Consider the following 21790-nt stretch of genomic DNA (forward strand, 5'->3'; position numbering starts at 1 on the left):
TTTCCTTGTGCATGGTTAATGCCCTTCTGATGGGCAAAGACTGCCACCTACTGTTATATATTAATACAGCAGTAGACAAACCAAAGCTTTTTTTTTGTACAATGAAAATGTTAAATTGAACGCTAGGGTGCTCAAGTTAAAGCAAGACTCACATTTTAAATTCCCTTTGATGCTGACATAACTTGTTCTTCCATTGCAAGCAAGCCATTGCAAGACACTGAACAGCTCAGAGCAAAACACTGATTTTCAATTGAAAAAAAATGCACAAGCAAATTGACACATTTTGAGTTCTAGCAATGCAATGGGCACAGTAACTTCAGAGACATTAGTCGTCGTAGTTATAGAACAGCTGACCGATCAACAGCTAGGCTATATTATGACTTCCACAGATTCAGCCCCGCATGTTAACATTTACATCTGCGTTTTACACCATAAACTCAACTCTTTGTTTTCCCAAAATGATAGCAGCATAATACCAGCTGTCAAAAAACAAAACAATGTGCAAAATAATGAGGAATGTATTTTTTCTCCAAATGAAGTAACAACATTTGATCTTTAAAAAATGACCTATTTTTTCCATCTTTCTTTGTTGCTTTTAATGGAACGTGAGAACTCAAAGAAGGCACCATCATGAGGAAAGCACTGGAGCATCTATCCTGTTCATGCAGGGACTGACTGGCGAGCGCAGGGAGAGAGGAGGTGTCGGGTGCCACCGCATGGGCCTTTTTCACCAGCAGCCATTTTGTGTCTAAAAGGCAGGAAGTAACACAGGTGCAAGCAAACATCAATGGGGCCAGGGCCCTCGTTAACGCTTTTATTGCACCGGTGTTACTTCCTGCCTTTTAGACACAGAATGGCTGAGGTGGAAAAAGGCTAATGGATCAAGGGATGAAGAGGAGTGATAATGAGGACAATGAATGATCCAGGGAGTTTGACCCTCCTGTTTGCTCCTCAAGAGCACAACAAGCCAGCGTGGAACCAGCAACTTTTGATCACAGGCTCGTATTCATTTGGTTTCCTACAGTCGGGGGTGGGGGGCATTTTGCAAGTTTTATAGAGGGGCAAAGTGAACGTCACTTCCTGCTTCAGCGCTGCACCAGAGATTTTTATCCGCCATTTATTTTCCCATAGACATTTTGTAAAATGCTTATAAAAATAGTTTTACTTTGTCAAACCAAACGGTTCAGGAATATTTAGAATCGGGAGAGACCATAGAACATTTCACTCAGACCAAAACTTACACAAAATCTACATCGAAAAAATATTTTATTCAACTTTTTAACATTTTGGTCCTAGTGAAATGTTATGCGGTCTCCCCTGTTTCTAAATATATCTGAACCATTTGGTTTGAACAAGTAAAACGATTTTAATAAGCATTTTACAAAATGTCTATGGGAAAATAAATGGCGGATGAAAATCTCTGGTACAGTGCTGAAGCAGGAAGTAGGCGGTCACTTTGCCTTTCTATGCGACGCAAGGGTGTGACAGTGTAGACCGTGCAAAAGGAGCAGTGTGTTTTAGGGGGGGGGGGGGGGGGGGTGTCTTTCCAAGTGTGTATGAGTGGATACTAGCTTGTTTAACTGGCTGTGTGTTTTGTGTGCTAGGGGTTGTGTGTCCAGAGTGTGACGGTGCGGTCAGCGGAGGATGAGAGGAAGGAGAGGTCGTGTGTGTGCCAGCGACACTGAATCACCTTGTCGCCGTGCTCTCCCACCACGGTCAGGGGCAGCTGCTTGGTCAGGTCACCTGTGACACACAGAGAGACTCACTCAGAGAGGCAAACACTAAATCATAACATACAGCTGAGACAAATCATCACCCTACTGTATATTAGATTCTATAAACACTAGATCATGACATACAGCCCAGCCGAGACAAATCAACCTCCTGCATTAGATTCTATAAGGCAACTAGAACGACCGCAACGCGGACTTATGCCTCCGCCATTAATTCATTCTTGAGTCCAAATCGCCATTTGAGGCAAATTGGAAGAAATTCCGTCAAGGCGCTCCTGAGATGCTGCGTTACAGAGCTTGGAAATTGGGTGTGTGAGGTGGTCACAGTGACCTTGAACTTTGACCACCAAAATGTAATCAGTTCATCCTTGAGTCCAAGTTGGACGTTTGAGGCAAATTCGAAGAAATTCCATCAAGACATTCCTGAGCTATCACGTTAACAAGCTTGAAAATGTCCTATGCTATCGCCGGCGGAGGCATAAAAATGCAGTGTTTCCTCTAGAGCAGGGCAGCATGCCTATTCGTGTTTGAAAATTAATGATTTCATTTAGGCCGTCGCCATTTTGGTTATTTGGAGCCAGAAGCAGCTAGCGTGAGACCAGGGGTTTCCCACAGAGCCGCCTGCTATTGGTCCATGATCAGCGAGCTGCGCGATCACTGGACAGGTGACCTGTCAATCATGTCCCAAAGCATAGTCTGCTTTATTGTCTATTTACTATTTTACTCTAAATTGGACGATAATTTACAAAATGAACATCGTGCTGTATTGAAGAAGACTTGAAACTTAACGATTGAGACCATTAACTCATTAGGAACGTGTTTACTGAGGTCATAAATCAAGTGAGAAGTAGGGTCATTTTCCCATTGACTTCCATACAATCAGACTTCTATTATGCAGCCAGTGGAGTCCTGCTGGCCATTAGAAAGAATGCAGGTTTAAGGCACTTCCACATTGGCTTCATCTTTCAACCCCCGGCGGTTGCTGCTTGGTGTCAACAGATTAGTCTTACCTTGGAGGTTGGTGACCATGACCTTCGTGTCGTAGGAACCAGTGAGCAGGTAGTGCGCGCCGGGGGAAAACCTAACGGATCGCACGTCACTGCTGTGCGGACGGTACGTCTGGACCATGCGTCCCCCTCTGATGTCGTACAGCATGCATGCACTGTCCTCCTGTCCTGTTGCCAGGAGACGGCAGCTAGGGTCCACTGCTACCGAGGCAACGGGACTGCCTGTGGAGTGAGAGAGAGAGTGAGAGAGTGATGTACAAAGATGGAGGTGATCTTGTGTGTGTCATAGGGCATTCACAGACTAGTCGACTAGTAAAACCACTAGTCGACACTGTGCTTAGTAGTCGACTAGTCGTTTATTTTTTTATCTTTAAGAAAGAACATGGGGTATTTACACGACATACATGGACTATCATATCCCATATCCCATATCCCCCACAAAGAACATCAAAACACAACAAAACAAAACAAGAAAACTACATAAGATACACAATAATCCAAGAACAAACAAGACTATTGGACAAACAACCAAACAAAAACAATGCATTCAAAGTAAATACATAGATCTTGCCCTGTTGGCAGCTAGGAAATGCATAGCTTTAAATTGGAAAGCATCCAATCCCCCAGCTGTAGTTCACTGGTGGAATGAACCCTCAAGCTACCATACGTTGGATAACATTTACTACAAGAGCAAAGGCAGATTCTTAGACATCCCCAAAATATGGCAACCACATACAGAGTTTGACTTTAAAGGAGAACTTACCTCCAAAACACTTTTTTTCAGCTTTTAACCAATATATATGACTTTGGGGGTGATGTGTGAAGAATTCTGGTCAGAATTTCCACATTTGACACCAAACTGTTGCCATTTTACCATTTGTATCATTTTTCAGCAGCATATCTGGCATAAGCGCCCTCTTAGGGTCAAAGACTGCTTCTTTTTTTTTTCTCAAATGAATGGGATATTTGACACGTCGTTACGTCACGGTGTTCCCAAAGACTATGGGATTTCAAGATAATTACTCCCTTACCCCCCCTGTACCCTTTCAGCTCCTCAGAACTCCAAGCCTATTCTTATTGAAGTTTGCTCTTAAAATACTGAACCAAACGTCGTCAAAGTTGGCACATGTCTTAATTATAGTTAGTTTCCCGCTGAATGTGTCATTACTTTATTGATATCTTACCTGGATAAGCTCGAATGATGATGTTTATATTATCAGTCCGAGTTGCAAGCACTGTCTCCAGCCCAGGCAGGCGAGAGTCGTACTGTTACATGGACGAGCCCCAAGCTCCGCGGGCGCGCGCAGCAGGCCAGCAGCAGCTGGGCTCTCTGTGCTCTGAGAGCAGCAGAGAGAGCAGTCTGATATTTCCGCAAACAAATATGGTCGCAGTTTAGCGCACATGTAAAATATAACGCTATACTACGACGTGACAACGTGACAAAGCTTCTCTAAACATATCGGCTAATATAATATCATCACTGTGTACAAGCAACGCCAACTTTTATGGAAATCAAGTCAGCAGAGCAGAGCGACTGGCTCTGTCTGTGTGTGTGTGCTGCTCGGGGGGATTCGCATGGGAACAGTGTGAGGAGGAGAAGAGCTCTGCGCTGCCTCCTGCGCCCCCCCAAAACGCAAATTAAAAACGGATTTCATTGCGCGGTTTATCTCTAGTTAGACGAGGGAATTACGTGGAGAAATCTCGCATTGTGTTACCCCAGAGCGAGAGGTTTGTCCTCACTGTGTGCTGTGTGCTGCGAGCAGCGAGGCTCTTAACGTAAGTTTAGACAAGCCACATGCAAGCCACGCACACACACATGGGACAAAATGGGACAAAAATAATTAAATTTCTAGTTCGCCACTGAATGGCCAAATTGATATAACTATCAACCATTTCAGGATTTTCTGTTTCCATACAGGCCACCAGCATTGGCTAATTGTTGATATTTATAAAGATATCGCCCCTCTCAAATAAATTATTTTTGAGGCAGTAGGCAAACTGTAATGGCGTCGATTTCTGAAAAAAAATCTTGACTTAACACAGCCAAAGAGTCTAGTATAGACAAGAGTATATGTCATTTCTTGGTTTTTTCCATAGGTATTTTCAAATCACTGTTCTAATACATATCTAGGGGGTAAGTCCTCCTTTAAGAACTTTTTACCCCAGTGTCATTAGGCTTATCAGGATAGGAGCTGAATGCATTGTTTTTGTTTGGTTGTTTGTCCAATTCTTTGTGGGGGATATGGGATATGATAGTCCATGTATGTCGTGTAAATACCTCATGTTCTTTCTTAAAGATTAAAAAAAAAAAAAAAACGACTAGTCGACTACCTTTAGGGACGACTAGTCGACTAGTAAAATTCACTAGTCGTGAATGCCCTAGTGTGTCACATGGATGATGATCTTATTTAGCATGATTTCAGGTAGAAAAAGACGATTTGGCGTCACATAATTAGGGGTTCAATTCACACTAGGACTAAAACATTTAATGCATTCATGGTGCTTTGGATACAAGTGTCCACCAACTGGTCTATGTCAACACATTCAGGAGACACTGTCATCACCACCAAAGCATTACAGTCCTGTATTAGAAAGTGAATGAGCATGTTGCATGACTGACAAACACATGGCGAATCAGTCGAGGAGCCTTTACCTGAGCCGTGGACAGCTGTTCAATGAGCCTTTACCTGAGCCGTGGACAGCTGTTCCCACCACTCGGACACAGCTGGGCACCCTGAGGTCCCAGAAACGCACCGTCTTGTCTTGGGAGCCGGAGGCGATCATCCAGCCTCCCCACGTGTACAGAGACAGAATGTGACCTGGACACCAACACACACATTTACACATTTGACTCCATGTTTGGAGCAAAAAAAAAGAGAGGTGAAATGGATCATAGGCTTGCAGATAGAGACACTGCATGAAATAGGCCACGCCCATCACGGGGGAAAGAAAGCTCTCCATTCACTTCCATACACCAGCGTCATTTTCCTTGAATTAAACATAGCTAAAAGCTGTTGTGTGGTGGGGCTGCGCAGACAACGAATGTAAAAAATCGCCAATTCAAGTTTTTTTGTACCCCAAAAAACAAAAACAAGGAAGCCATTGAGAATTGGCGAGAAGAAAAATGTGGATCTAGCAGTCAAGGAAGGAAGTACGTTGGAGTATATGATCTATGATATATATGAGCGACATAGGATGGGGGGGAGGGGAGTTTTTGTTTTTCCCCGTTTTGGCCGTGGTTTCTGAATGATGACGCCCTCCGCAGTGTCTCTATGCAGGAAGCAGTTTACCTGTGTGTCCGCTGAGCGCGTGCAGACCCTGTCCTCTCTGACAGTCGGTGGTGTAGATGTTACAGTCTCCCGCTCCGGCGCTGATCAGGGTGGCTCCTCCACTTTCTGGACCCTCCATGAAGGCCAGGTCTCTGATGGTGCCGTCGTGCATGCTGAACTCTAGGTCCGGGCCTAGGACATAGAGAGAGAGAGAGAGAGGGGGGGGGGGGGGGGGAGCTCAAGTGAATCTGAAGGGGGGGGGGGGGGACTGGTCTTAAGCTAAGTTGGTCGTAACTTTACGACCTAACAGCTACGCCGGTTGCACCAAGACGGCTTAAGCCTTATTTTCACTACGACCAGGCGTAACTCCTACGCCTGGTCAGGAGGAGGCGTAGAGCCTGCCTGTAACAGAGATCTCTGCGGAGACCTTTTTGACCGTCATCGTCGTAACACCGCCAGTTCGCCGTCTTTGAAAGCACGACGTTAGATTATAACTAACTAGTTGTGTGGCTCAGCCTTCCAAAATGTTGCCGTTAGTTTTTTAGAAGTTAATACATAGAATTGGGAACGTTACATTCCATTTCATTCAGACTGTCTTTCTGGCTCAATCGCCGCCATTTTTCCCCCGGAGCGAGGGAGGGTGGGTGTTTTACAGTAGTGGCTCATAGAGCGTAGTGGCACAGTGCTCCAAGCAGGTCGCGAGGCACATTTTTTGCAACATCATCCAATCAGGGTGCATTCCCTGGCAATTCACATGGACGCGCATTGCTACGACCAGCATAGTTAAGACCAGACATAAGCCGTGTTGGTGCAACAGGCGTAAGTCCATGGTCTTAACTAAGGCCGACGTAGGACCAGGCATAGTTAAGACCAGGACACTTATGAGGAGGACACTAACCCGTAGTCTCAAACAGGACATTTATGAGGAGCACACTAACCCGTAGTCTCAAACAGGACATTTATGAGGACACACTAACCCTGCTGACACTCTCAAACAGGACACTTATGAGGAGGACACACTAACCCGTAGTCTCAAACAGGACACTTATGAGGACACTAACCCGTAGTCTCAAACAGGACACTTATGAGGACACTAACCCGTAGTCTCAAACAGGACACTTATGAGGACACTAACCCGTAGTCTCAAACAGGACACTTATGAGGAGGACACTAACCCGTAGTCTCAAACAGGACACTTATGAGGAGGACACTAACCCGTAGTCTCAAACAGGACACTTATGAGGAGGACACACTAACCCGTAGTCTCAAACAGGACATTTATGAGGAGGACACACTAACCCGTAGCGTCTCAAACAGGACACTTATGAGGAGGACACTAACCCGTAGTCTCAAACAGGACATTTATGAGGAGGACACTAACCCGTAGTCTCAAACAGGACACTTATGAGGAGGACACACTAACCCGTAGCGTCTCAAACAGGACATTTATGAGGAGGACACTAACCCGTAGCGTTGCAGGTCTCAGCGCTGAAAGGCAGGACTTTGACATATTTGTCATTGGAGCCGGTGGCCAGCAGCTGTCCAGAGTGGCTCCAGGCCACACAGTAGATAGAACCCTTATGGTGCTTGTTCCTCTTGAAACGGACAACTGGCTGCTTTGGTGGACCTGATCCACTGAGGACAGGAAGGGAGGGGGTTGAGGCCTTTGATTTCAATACAATACATGTTTAGATTCAAAGAATATAAATGCAGTATGTAGAGTTTCACTCAGTATTTGTCATATATAAATGATGGATCATTTCGTGACAAAGAGTGTCACTTTATGTTGGTTACCTTGCGTCTGTTAGCAGAGTTTCTGGATAAGCACAGACGCGCAGTGTTTTGGAGTTGCATCCCACAGCGTACAGCGCCCCCGACGGGTGGAAGGCGACGGCGCGGATAGCCTGGGTGTCTTCCAGAGTGTGCACCGGCACAAACAGGGCTTTGGGCTTGTTGCCCTGAAAACACAACCACAAATACACGCACGCACAGATTCAATGATATTAGCGACATCTTCTCTACCCCATGACATCACTATTATCATCAGCATGACATCACTATTATCATCAGCATGACATCACTATTATCATCAGCATGACATCACTACCATTCCATCTGCTTCATCCAACATCAAATATGATGCTGGATACACAGAAGGTGCTGTTCTCTAAAACGGTTGTGTGTGTGTGTGTGTGTGTGTGTGTGTGTGTGTGTGTGTGTGTGTGTGTGTGTGTGTGTGTGTGTGTGTGTGTGTGTGTGTGCGTGCGTGTGTGTGCGTGTGCGTGTGTGTGTGTCTACCTCTTTACTTCGGGATAAGGAGCCTGGAGAGTCACCTTGCTGACTTCCCTGTTGTTTCTGCCCACTGTCAAGAAAACACACAACACACAGTAATCATCTAATTCACACACACACACACACACACACACACACACACACACACACACACACACACACACACACACACACACACACACACACACACACACACACACACAGACAGACACACAGACAGACACACAGACAGACACACACACACACACACACACACACACACACACACACACACACCTACCTCTGGGAGACAACCGGGGACTCGTTGGGGGGAGGAGGGACTGGCTGGCCCCCCGCTGTGTGCTGCGGGGTGCTGCTGAGCACCCCTCCCCCCTGGGGCGGGGTGTGGCCCTGCTCCGAGGTCAAAGTTGAAAGGTCGTTGTTGTTCTCTGTGACAGTCGTGTTGCCGTTCCCGTTCCCGTTGCATTGCTGGGCCAGAGACTGCACCTCCTCCCCTAAATTCTCCATCCCCACGTTCAACTCCTCCAGCTTCTGGATGGACCTGCACGTGCACACACACACACACACACACACACACACACACACACACACGCACACACACACGCGCACACACGCACACACACACACACACACACACACTAATGAGCACATGTATATGCACGGTCTCTCTTTTTATCTCTCCTTTTACCATTTCTCTCTCTCACTTCCTTCTTTAGGATATTCTTGTCTACAGAGGATTTTCCCAGTTTAAAAATGGTATAAAAAGGAGGAAAATGGGCTTTCATTTGACTTTTGCCTACAGCTCGTTAGTGGCTGGTTTCTGCGTGTGATTGGATGAACAGGATCGTGGACATCATGTCTGAATCTAGTTCAAAGTGAAAAGGCCAGGGAACAAAAGAAACCCCAAGTACAGTAATGATGTCATTATACACTGGCCTCCTGAATAATGCAGCGGGTACAGAGAGGGGCGGAGTGAGGGGTTGGGGGGTGGAGTAAGGGGGGGTGGGCGGTGCAGGGCAGGGAGGAAGTTGATTTGAATATCAAAGGGCCTTTGTCCTGCTGACAGAGCACAGGAGAAACAAGCTTCCTAAACGTCATTTCTGTCATGCAGTCAAAGCTCAATGTATTGCTTGTTGCCACGGTGACACCATCGTTTGAACGTTGTGGTATTCACCTTATGTAGCCACGCCCATTTGACCAGGTTGTGTGGTCGTGTGACCACACAAGTAGCACTTCCGGCTAAACAAAAAAGAAAAAGAAAATGGCTGGCTGCTCCAATATCATCTAACTCTGAATTAACTAATAATTTAGCCAATTGTATGTAACATACCAAATAAAAGCAAACGGCAATGTCTAAGAATGCAACGCCATGTAACTGGCTTGTGTCTAAGAAAGCAACGCCATGTAACTGGCTCGTTAAGTCACGCATTCAAAGGAATTACGTTAACGTGTGCAGGTAAGTGGCTCGAGGAGAGAAAACTATCTGAAGCTTTCTTTGTTGGAGTCCAGGTATGTTTTACAAGAAAGTGCTCGTCATTGTCGATGATAATGTTATCTGACCTGGCTAACAGTGGATACTCCGCTTGCTGGCTGTGTACCGAGCTCAAAGTAGTAGGCTACGTTGTTTGTTTTACCCACTGCACTGTCCGCTACAAAAACAACTCTCTTCTTCATGACGTTCATTTGTATTTCGCGCCGTGACCGCTGGAAGTGTTAACACGACCCGGAAGAATTTGGCCCACCCCTGCGTCTGAACATAAGGTGAATAGAGAGGCAAAGTGCAAGTTGCAAGTCCCTATTGCTCTTTCTCTGTTCCCTATGTACTTGTATGCACTTGTATACGACCCCTGGGTTGAGTAATCTGTATCAATTATGTTTGGATATGCTTCACCCTGAGAGGTGCTGATTGCACCACCCACATCAGCCACCCATAGAGCCTATTAGCCTATGATTGGCAGTTTATATATATGGGTGGGTGTCAGTCACCAAACATTTCTGACCTGAAGAAGATCCAATAGGATCGAAACATTGTCCATTCTTGTGTCTCAATAAACTATACGGCATGGAGTAAGTGTGCAGGCTCTACCTTTTTTCATTTATCTGAGCTTTTTTGCTATAGACTCGCACCTGTATACGTGATGTGCGTAGACTTTTTCGAGTTTTACTTGGTCAAAGCGGTGATATTTAGAATCGGGAGAGACCATGAACAAGTAAAACTCTTTTTATAAGCATTTTAACGAAATGTCTATGGGAAAATAAATGGCGGATGAAAATCTCTGGTACAGTGCTGAAGCAGGAAGTGACGTTCCACTTTGGCCTCTCTATATTGGCAAAGAAAATGGGTCCTGGTGGCTAAGTGATGTCCCTTGTGACGTAGCTGATCATCACAGATGGTGCAGTGTGGAGGGAGCTAGGCAGGTTGTGGGGGAGGACGGAGGAGCCCCATGGGAGACCTCATTATCAACCCCACACCACACCTACCTCTCCTCGTCTGACAGCTGCTCCTCTGCACAAAGATATGTCACACTGGAATTAGCAAGCTCAATTCTGACAATCTGTGCCAGTGCTGCACTGTCCTCGCATTAGAGCTGCCACGATTAATCGATTAGTCGATCGACAGAAAATGAATCGACAACTATTTTCATAATCGATGAATCGTTTTGAGTACCATCTTAAGAGAAAACGTCTAAATTATCTGATTCCAGCTTCTTAAATGTGAATATTTTCTGGTTTCTTTACTCCTGTATGACAGTAAACTGATATTATCTTTGAGTTGTGGACAAAACAAGACATTTGAGGGCGTCATCTTGGGCTTTGGGAAACAATGATCGTCATTTGCTTCCATTTTCTGACATTTTACAGACCAAACAACTAATCGATTCATCGAGAAAATAATCGACAGATTAATCGATTAAGAAAATAATCGTTAGTGGCAGCCCTACCTCGCATGGCCAACTGCCACCAGCTTTCTATGAGGTCTGTTAGGGTTAGGGTTACCAGGCCTGCCATAGGACTTGGCAGGTGTTTACATGTTATGGATGTGCATCCCGCTGTGTGGGTTACCTGTTGAGGAACTTCTCGGTGAGGCTGTGCTGCATGTCGCTCTGCGGCGCCCCCTGCTGCACCCCTCCCTCCAGCAGCATCTGCTGGTACAGCTGCCTCTGCTGCTGCTTCTGCTCCAGGTGCTGCTGCACACGCAGGCGCTGCCGGTAGTACTCCTCGAACTTCTCTGTGGAGTCGCGAAGCTGAGGACGAAAGTAACGCGCTAACGTTAATGTGTGCAGTGTGCTACAGTACATGAATGAACACACATGCTGCAAGACAAATCTCTGTTCATCTTTCTCCTTATATTACAAGGCGATAATGTAAAATAGTGTCAGGGCACTGTGACCCTGGCTCTTGCACTCCTTATTGGTTGCTTGTTGTTGATCTAGGAAGGTATTCCACTGTTGCATTCACTCTGAGCCACATTGGATGAGACCATCAGCTAACGGTCTAAAATGGACAATGTGAAAGTATATACCGGTACAAATGATTGAGGGTACATGAAGACATATTGATTCAAGAGAAATAAATTCCTTCACTTCGATGAAGAGTCACACAACTCAGCATATACATAAAGAAAATCATACGCTCAAAGCAGCACAAAGTGAAGCTAATTCATTCATGCTAACAGTTGAAGTAGTGCTAGTTTCTATTAACGCTATTCAAAGGAAGCAGTGGTGGTCAGATGAGCTCTGGCCCCGCCCTGTTCCTCTGTAGCTTCAGCTATTTAGAACAGAGGTTCTCAAATGTTCTTCAGCCAAGGAGCCCTTACTTACAAGATAGAAAATATACCGGGGACCCCCTCATTCTGATTTGTGATTTTGGGCTAAGCTTAATTGTTTCCACGGTAACGTGCTTGACTTTTAAATTGATAGGGTTTTTTTTTTAGATTAGAATGTAATCCATGAACTATTTTAGATTTAAAGCATACAATATTTTCGTTGAACGATGAAGCTTTTTTGCACACACAAAAAAAAAAAAGTTTTTATTTTTATTTTCCTGAAATCTTTCGCGGACCCCCTGGCAAAGTGCCACGGACCCCTGGAGGTCCCCAGACCCCCATTTAAGAACCACTGAAGAAGAAAGAAAGAGCTTGCAGAGAGGGCTACATGCAGGGCCCTACACTTTAAAACACGATAAAAACACGATTTCCGCCCGTCTTTATTGTCACACGAACACTACAACACATGCATGCGGCCACAACACACACTCATGCTGACGGTGGCCGGTGAAATATGTCCTCTGCATTTGACCCATCCAGGCTTGTCCTTTCCTCCAGGGGGCAGGCCAGGAGCAGTGGTCGCTTTTTCTTTCCAGTGCCCGGGGACCATCATTGGACCATCATTGGACCAACTTCAGATGTTGTCGTCACTGGTCGGATGACGATCTTCTGCATGTTTTTAGTGGGGGGTTATGTACGGAGGAACCCCCTGGGGGGGTACGGGGAGAACATGCAAAATCCACACAGAAAGGCCCTTTCGACGAGATAGCCCACCTGGGCAGTAGGCACTGAAGATATGGGGGGGGTCACAACTCCAGCGCCCACAGCGTCCCAGGCGAGAATCAAACTCAGGACCTTCTAGCTGTGAGGCGACAGCGCTACCGACTGCGCCACCGTACCCACTTGCAGAGAGGGCTACCAAAGCGGCACTGAGCCAGATTAGGAGGGAGGGTAGAGGGGGAAAACAACACTAGACAGAGGGAGGGAGTGTAGAATTTAAACCACAGAGGTCCCAAGTCTGCTCCTGCTTCTGGCCTCTCATTGTTTGTGTGTGTCTCCAGGGTAACGGGGAGGGCAGGGCAAAGCAGTAACTTCACACTGTGGCTGCCCAAGAGACCCAGAATAGACGTGACTCAAAGACAGAGAATCAGACACTGTGGTAGCAGTGTTTATATAGGCAAACAGATGGATAGAATGCCTTGTTTTTATGGTTAAGCCCCCTGAGTCTGGAGCCACATGTGGCCCCACTAACTAGAAGCAAAGCCCACGAGAGCTTTTTCTCCCCCCTGTCTGCCCTACTCAGTCTCTCTCTTGCTACTGGCTCACTACCTGAAAAAGAGGCACTTGAGCGGCCCCTTGTAATCACCATGATATATTAAACATAAGTTATGCTAATGAGGTCATTAATTAGGATATACAATGCATTAATTAGCAGATATTTCTATGTCAACATAGTATACTCGTCGTCTTCACACATGGGTGAACTCTGAATTAGGGCTGCAACGAACGATTATTTTCATCGTTGATTAATCTGTCCATTATTTTCTCAATTAATCTATTAGATGTTTTGGTCTATAAAATGTCAGACAATGGTGAAAAATGTCTGTTTCCCAAAGCCCGAGATGATGTCCTCAAATGTCTTGTTTTGTCCACAACCCAAAGACATTCAGTTTCACATTAAGACAGGCTGGAATCAGAGAATTTCCCCCCTTAAAAAATTACTCAAAACAATTTCGATTATCAAAATAGTTGTCGATGAATTTTCTGTCAATCGACCAATCGATTCATCGTTGCAGCGATACTCTGAATGGAGTTACAGTAGTTTCATTCAAGAAAATGTATTAATCTTCATTAATATGCAAATCTGTGCAAGGTGCGATAAAAAAATCTCACCAGATCATCTGCTCGACAGAGGGAACGTGTGCCGTAAGTGTGACGTTTCTATCACATTGAGGTATTGTGTTGACAAGATTGTGTCTCCACCAAGACAGACGCACAGATGCCACCATGATGGCATAATGTCCTGCATACCATGTGCACCATGATGGCAGGACATGATCTAATTGTAAAAAAAAAAAACACTTAAGGGTGAATCAAAAGTCAAAGGTCAAAGGTCGTTTTATTGTCCCCGCAGGGAAATTGGTTGGACTGCTCACTTTCCTTCATTAAAAAACAACATCTGACCCAGGCAGAGAGGCAGGGACCATCAGTCTGTCACTGGGTCAGATAACCAGTCATTCAGTCAGGCAGCCAACCAGCCAGGTTGAGGCCTTGACCAGACTGTAATAGAGAGGCAAACTGACCGCCTACTTCCAGCTTCAGCACTGTACCAGAGATTTTCATCCGCCATTTATTTTCCCATAGACATTTCGTAAAATGCTTATAAAAATAGTTTTACTTTGTCAAACCAAATGGTTCAGCTATATTTAGAATCGGGAGAGACCATAGAGACAGTCCGCATGTCTGGGAACGCCCACAAAATGTTAAACGGCTGGCGCGCGAGTGGGGTAAAACCGCCGATATATCTCATGGGCTGACTCACCAAAAGACGGTGCTGCGGCTCTAAACTACATGTTTGGGGGTTCTAGAGCAGAACACAAGACATCTGCTCAGATGTGCGTTTACTGCGGTGGTTAAATCCCCGATCGTGTCTGCCTGGGCTGGGCTATCAGCTAAATTCTAACTTTGCTGAATGGATAGAACGGGGGAATTTACCCCACCCTGACCCCGCCCCCAGGCTAACCCAGCGTCTATTGTGGGCGTTCCTAGAGCCTGTATGGGCGTTCCCAGACATGCCCATACATGACATGACATGACATGACATGACATGTTCCCAGTCTCTATAGCACATTTCACTCTGACCAAAACTAAAAAACAACACAGAAAAAGCATTTTCTTTAAATCCGTGATTTTTTTTTACGTTTTGGTCCGAGTGAAATGTTATGTGGTCTCTCCTGTTTCGAAATATATCTGAATCGTTTGGTTTGAACCAATAAAACTATTTTTATAAGCATTTTACGAAATGTCTATGGGAAAATAAAGGGCGGATGAAAATCTCTGGTACAGTGCTGAAGCAGGAAGTGACGCTTCACTTTGGCCTCTGTATTCAGAATGGCGGGGAGTTACAGGAGCATGACTCAGAGATTCACACTCAGAGGAAAGATGTCTCGGGCCAGAGGCACGGCCGGCCTATATTTAGACTGTTGCTGTAGGCAGAAACACCCATCCTGGAGGCTGACAACAAGGAGGAGAAACAACAATACAGACACATCGAGGAAGGCAGCATTTATGCACAGTGGGCAAAGCAATGGCCGGCGGGTTTCACATGCAACAGGTCTATCGGGGATAAGAAGAAGTAGAGGTCAGCAATGTTAGGATTTACCTCGTTCTTCTCGGCAGAACCGGGTGACGGGGCTTCCTCCCCAGGAGCTGAGGCGGGCCGCAGGTTCTGCGCTCCACCCGAACCCATCATCTTATCCACGGGCGTGTCTGTCCTCGAGCTAGCAGCACTAAGGAGAACAGCAACAGATTAGCGTAGCTCTACCGTGATGACGATCACAGCGAAGATATCAGATGATCACAGCCGCCGTCACTCGCCGATGTCTCCCCTCACCTCTCGGGCGACTCCTCAAAGATGCTGTGGCAGTCGATGCTCTCCATCATGAGGCTCCTGCTCTGGCCGCCCACTCCGGGGTACTGGAAGTTGGCGAAGGAGTGGGACATGGGCGAGACCCCTTTGCTGCCCGCCGTGTCCCCCGCGGGCCCTCTCTTGTCCTGGCCGGACAGGCCGTAGGACAGGCCGTCCAGCGCCGGGTTCAGGGAGCGCGACATGTAGGTGTCGGCGGACTGGGGGCGGCGCAGCGGGGAGGAGGGGTACGGGGACAGCTTGCTGATGAGAGGCGTGAGCAGGTCGGCGTAGCCCGTCTTGGCGGGCTTGACCAGCCGGTCCACGTGGATGTTGAGCTGCTTCTGCTCAAAGGCGCAGGAGAAGACACTGTGGGAGAGGTTCTGCATCCAGGAGAGCAGAGACAGGTCCAGGTCGTCGCAGCCGTTGCCGCACAGCATGTCCACGCCCAGGAGGACCTCGCTCTCGGTGATCTCCTCGCCCGTCGCCTTGCTCTGCGTATCGTTCAAAAACACACAATCAATAACCAGGGAATCAACCATCAATTAGTGACTGATTTTCTAGAATTTTCTCTATTCATGTCGAAAACCACCATGCATCCTGCTTTTTGGAGTAGTGATGCATGATCATAGTAGTATGTTGTTGTTGTTGTTGGGCTCTGACGGGTCGGGCCCCACCTGGCAGAACTCCACGCAGCACTCGTACAGCACCCCCTTGAGCAGCAGCTGGAAGAGGCGGTTCCCGCTGGCCTTGAACCCGGCCTCGCTCAACTTCCTGTCTGCAGGGATGAACTCGGCCACCATGGTGCAGGCCTCCTCAAAACAGTGCACCCTCGCTGTGCTGGGGTTCCAGTCCTGCACGACACCAGTGAAGAATTCAACAACATACTTGTCTAACATGGATGGACGCACAAATTGCCCCTCTCACACATCAACCAAACATGATTATTATTGATATGGGACACACACAAAATTCACAGCACATTCCAAACAATAATATAAATACAAAAGAAATAGTCCAACAAGCACAAAATGATCAAGTATCACATATTACAGTAAGTTGAGTTGGAATAATGCATGTATTGCTATATTATTATATATATATTATTGCAGTATCGACAGTGGTATTATAAAAGCATGTGAGCGGTCATTTCAATCTGCTGTTGTAAGAGTGCTCGCCTTGAACTCAGCGTGGTTGGTGAGGCGCGGCAGGGTGAGGAGCAGACACAGTTTGCTGTAGTCATCTTTAGATGGACAGAACTCCTCCAGGGCATGGAGACACTTGACCGCCTCCTGCATCGTGAACTCCAACTGAAACACAGATTTGTTTAACTGCAGTGTTTCCCCTATCATTGTACAGGCCTGGCGGGCCCGCCAGGCCAACAACTCCCCCGCCAGGCCAGAAAAAAAATTGCAAAATTCTTTTTGCAAAAAAATAAAAATAAATGCTCCCCCCAAACTTTCAATAAACCTTTATGGCATATTATTACAATACAACAATACTGGTGTTGACAGTAATAGAAGATGCCAAATCATTCAAACAATAAGCATTTTGCTTTTAGGAGCATTGTGTCAGCGTGCATGCGGCACTGTTCCAAAACGTGTCAACGTGTGTCGTTGCCTGGGAAACGCACATCCCATAATACAACTGTTCGCATCGCATCCCATAATAGTATGATGATACTTGGGATGCCATTGCGAACATAGATGCGAACAGGTTAGCTAAAAGTTTAGCGTCGCCAGCGAGGGCCCCCACCGTTCGAAATCCCTCCAGGCCTGAAAATGTTTCTAGGGGAAACACTGTCTTAGACAATAGTCAGAGTAGGAGACATTTCTTCCTGAACAGCTTAGGTAGAAAATTACAGTTATTTTCAAGACAGCCCGAGTAGCACACAGAAGGGACGGGTGACGTTTAAATGTCAGTTAGACAGGGTCCTCCTAGCTCAGCTCTACAGATTTCTTCAGATTTCTTCAAGATATTAAAGAAAAGGCTGCTCTGGAGCGTTCTGAAAACAACAAACAGCTTTCATACTTTTGTTCTGGCAGACCATTTTATTTGTGGGCAGGACATTACAGGTTTATTCGTGGCAACAGAGATACTCATTATTCACTTGCACGGTATCAAAGGTGCATGATGTCAACAGCTTAACCCAGAGAAGAACTTCATCTGAGTGTGGCCAATAGCCAGGTGACTGCTTACATGAAGACACAGCCACTGTTCAACACACACACACACACACACACACACACACACACGCACACACACACACACACACACGACATAACCTGCCTACTCCTCCCACACACACACAGAGAGGCTGTGATGCTTGTTTAGATAACTTGCAGTGCTGCAGGTACAAAATATGACTCGAAATGTATTTAAACAAACAACTATTCTATTTTTTATATTTTTTCGACCCCAATGGTACTTGGCCAATTTCCCCCCCCTGCTGCCCCAATCAGCGCTCCACCCTCTCCCGATCTGGGGAGAGCCGAGACTGGCACCATGCTTCCTCCGACACATGCACAGTTGCCAGCCGCTTCTTTACACCTGACAGGGGGAGCTTCACCCGCAGGACATAGCACGTGGGAAGATCACACTATTCCTACCAGTTATCTTCCACCCCGACCAGAGGAGGCGCTGGTGCAGTGAGCAGGGCACATACCCCCAATCCGGCTTCCCTCCCCCCCAGACACAGCCAAGCGTGCCTGTATGGACACCCAACCAAGCCGGAAGTAACACGTGGGTGCAAACCTACGCCCCTCGTGTTGGTAGGCAGGGAATCTACCGCTACACTACTCGGACGCCCAACTATTCTAATTTATAATCAGTGTAAAAGCTTTGGCTTTAATTGTTATGCAGATTTTTGCATTTCTGGTTTGTCTCTCTTGTCCTTGAGATTAACGAGCTTCCTTAACTGTCACGACAACCAAAATCAGTGGGAAGACAAAGCCATGCCGTTGCAAAGTCTTTTCACCAGGATGGTGATTCAAGGCTGACCTGTCATTTCGGACAATTAGGTTATTTAAATAAACTATTGATGACCAAATTATCAATCATATTACAAAAATGTGCTACATTATATTTGCTGAATTGATATATATAAAAAATCAATGTGTAAATAAATCAGAGGGTTCGAGGGCGAATGGTGTTGACTTACATGCTGTGGCTCGTCCTCTGCAGACATGGCGTTGTTCACACACAGAGCTTCCAGGAACTTCTGCTTTAAGATAATGTAACGGAACCTGAATACGTGACAATGACAACAACAGTGTCAACGCTTTGTTACTGTTGTTCATGTGTACCTCGGCATCAACCTCACAGAGTCAAATAAGTTGCACATTTTACAAAGGTGAATAAATAAAACAGCTCGCACACTGCATGGGCTCCAGTGAAAATATTTATTGCACCGTTGCTGGTTACGTTTCGAGCAGACTACTGCTGATGTCGGTCTGTGTATGTGTATCTTAAATGTGTATGTAATGAAAGTGATTGTGATTATGAGCACCCACCGTTTTCTGTCAAACTTATCCATGCACTCTAAAGGCTGAATGAACTGCAGGACCTCATCCCACTGGCCATCAAGCACCAGTTGCCTGAAACAGATCACACGTCATTAATATGCATGTAATAGCTGCGATAATGTCCTCATTTTAAAATGGTCCACAAATGCCTCACACCTCAAGCACAAAAAAAGAACAAGTGTCCCTTAATTGTTGTCAAACACAATAAAAATGACAAGATAATCGATGGATCGATGAATGGAAACTTAAACAAATAGAAGGTGCAATCCCATTACGCATTCAATGCTCAAGATGTGGAGTGAAAATCCATACAGATCTGCAGACAACCCACTGCTGGCTGACTTTCAAGGGAGCACTCAGATCGGATGCAGCGATTCAGTTTCACTATCAGAAATGTATAAGATACTATCAGAAACCAGAGTCCACAAAACGTGTTCCTGTCTCACAGCAAACTACCCTTTGGTGTCTGCTCTCAGTATATACAGATGCTCTGTAATCCAGACTGCATGACGTGATGAATGATGGATTATTTTCTTTCATCTACCTGAGGAACAGCATGTCGTCAGAGTAGAGCCCGTTGATAACGCCACTCTCCTTCTCCAGAGCCAGCATGCTGATGTGCAGCTTCTTGGCGTTGAGAAAGTCCAGGATCACCTTGATGATCTCCACCTCCTTCACGTTTATGGTTTCCTCCGCTGTCATGGTGACGACGGGCTGCCAGAAGGACAACGAAAGCACAACTCTAAAAAGTTGACTTTGTGAGGATGGAAGGGTTTATAACCAAACTGACAGCAACAACATGTCTGCAATTTGCAACACACTCTTGTTTAACCATTGTGTATATACAGTTAACCATTAGGCTTGCAACATTTCTTGTTTTGAATCAACATCAAAACTTGAACATCTAGTTGATGAGGGTAAAGTGAGGGCACTGTCTGCAATAATGTAGGTTCTTGTATCACATTTAAGATGGCACTTGTATGTTTTAATTATGGACAACACAAACCATTTGGTATGTTTTCAGTAACACAGACAAGAAGTTGTGTTGTAATGCAAGAAAGCAACAAAAATGTAAGGTTAGCTTGAAGGGATGTAACGCTACTCTTCTCCACGTACTGTACTACTCTTCAGGTGCTTTGTTTACAGAGGAAATCACAATCGCATGGCCTTCAATATGGCCTGCTTCAGCATTAGTCTATCTGGACTGGTGGGGTTCCATCACACCACCACCACGAAGCTAGCAGGCAGTCTTGCCTAGCTTACAAGACAAGCGCCGCAGCCTTGTTAAGCTAAGCTAACACTACTACAGGGACGCAGTAGGGGGGAGGTGGTTTAGCTAATAACACTGGCACTGAGGCACAAGTAAAACACCATAAGAAGCTTAGCTAACGCTACTTGTTAGCGTTATGTAGCTAGCGAATATAGACCCGGATTAGAGTAAAACCAACAAATGGCGAGTTAGCTGGTGCTCACACAAAGCTACCTAATTTGACTGTTGGGATTAAAAGGGAAGGGGGACGACTAGCCAGGCCGAGGGAAGCGGGGATGACAGGCAGGACGGGCAGGGTGTGACTGGACACACACTGACAGCCTCCCTCCTAGCACTACCACCACCACCACCACCAACACACACAGCCGCTTATGCCAATCGTGCTCACCTGTTTCTAACAACACATCGGGTGGAAACGCTGTTCCTTGAGTGTTTCTGTGTTGACACACACACGCTGTCACGACGGTATATAACAGCTCGGGTTAGTCAGAGTTGCCTGCCTTGTTGTTCCATATGGTTGTTCCTCCTCTCGTTAACGGTCCCCTCCTTGCTGGATGTCTAGTCTGAGCCGCTGCTACCCTGCCCAGCCCTGCATGGAGCCCCGCCTCCAGACCATCCACGCAGTCACAGCGCAGTATCCTCTGGAAACATCACTGCTTGATCATCAACACCATGATCAACACCACCACCAGAATGTTTCAGGAATAGGCCGTTGTGAAGCTGCATTATATAGTCTTGAAAAGTTCTCAGAACACATTGCATCTTCAACCTTTTTTCGCTTGTGACCCGATTTTTACGTCACAAACATCTAGGGACCCGAGACAGTACACCATCAATATCAGTGACATCGTCAGTGATGTCACATCTAACATTCTGCTTCTCCCCCCCTCAGAATTCTAACTTTAATCTCAGAATTCTGACTTCATTTTCAGAATTCTGACTTTTTTCCTCAGAATCCTGATTTAAAGTTATAATCTCAAACATTTTCATATATTTAAAAAAAAAAAAATCACTATCTATATAGGTCAGTGTGATGTTGACTTGTTTGTAGGTCAGTGTGATGGTCTGTTGTTTGTCTGTAGGTCAGTGTGATGGTCTGTTGTTTGCCTGTAGGTCAGTGCTATGGTCTGTTGTTTGTAGGTTAGTGTGATGTCTGTTGTTTGTCTGTAGGTCAGTGTGATGGTCTGTTGTTTGTAGGTTAGTGTTATGTCTGTTGTTTGGCTGTAGGTCAGTGTGATGGTCTGTTGTTTGTAGGTTAGTGTGATGTCTGTTGTTTGTCTGTAGGTCAGTGTGATGGTCTGTTG

The 21790-nt window shown here is 45.9% G+C and overlaps 1 protein-coding gene across 2 annotated transcripts; it reads right to left on the reverse strand.

Annotated features, from left to right (window-relative positions):
* Positions 1 to 858: 858 nt before the first annotated feature.
* On the reverse strand, positions 859 to 19924 carry wdr47a (WD repeat domain 47a; the record flags this gene model as incomplete). Of its 2 annotated transcripts, none has more annotated exons than XM_083659122.1 (16): positions 859 to 1743; positions 2744 to 2962; positions 5428 to 5559; positions 6031 to 6201; positions 7475 to 7644; positions 7804 to 7967; positions 8308 to 8371; positions 8582 to 8842; positions 11365 to 11546; positions 15450 to 15567; positions 15681 to 16186; positions 16370 to 16546; positions 16871 to 17002; positions 18853 to 18937; positions 19205 to 19288; positions 19761 to 19924. In XM_083659122.1, the coding sequence occupies 16 exons, from the start codon at positions 19916 to 19918 to the stop codon at positions 1601 to 1603; spliced, it is 2766 nt and encodes a 921-aa protein (XP_083515248.1). In that variant the 3' UTR covers positions 859 to 1600. The 2 variants fall into 2 exon arrangements, with proteins under 2 accessions (XP_083515248.1, XP_083515247.1); XM_083659121.1 differs by having other exon boundaries at positions 15450 to 15576; positions 19761 to 19918.
* Positions 19925 to 21790: the final 1866 nt, after the last annotated feature.

The sequence above is a fragment of the Poromitra crassiceps genome, assembly GCF_964638095.1.
Source record: "Poromitra crassiceps genome assembly, chromosome: 23".
Classification (NCBI taxonomy): domain Eukaryota; kingdom Metazoa; phylum Chordata; class Actinopteri; order Beryciformes; family Melamphaidae; genus Poromitra; species Poromitra crassiceps.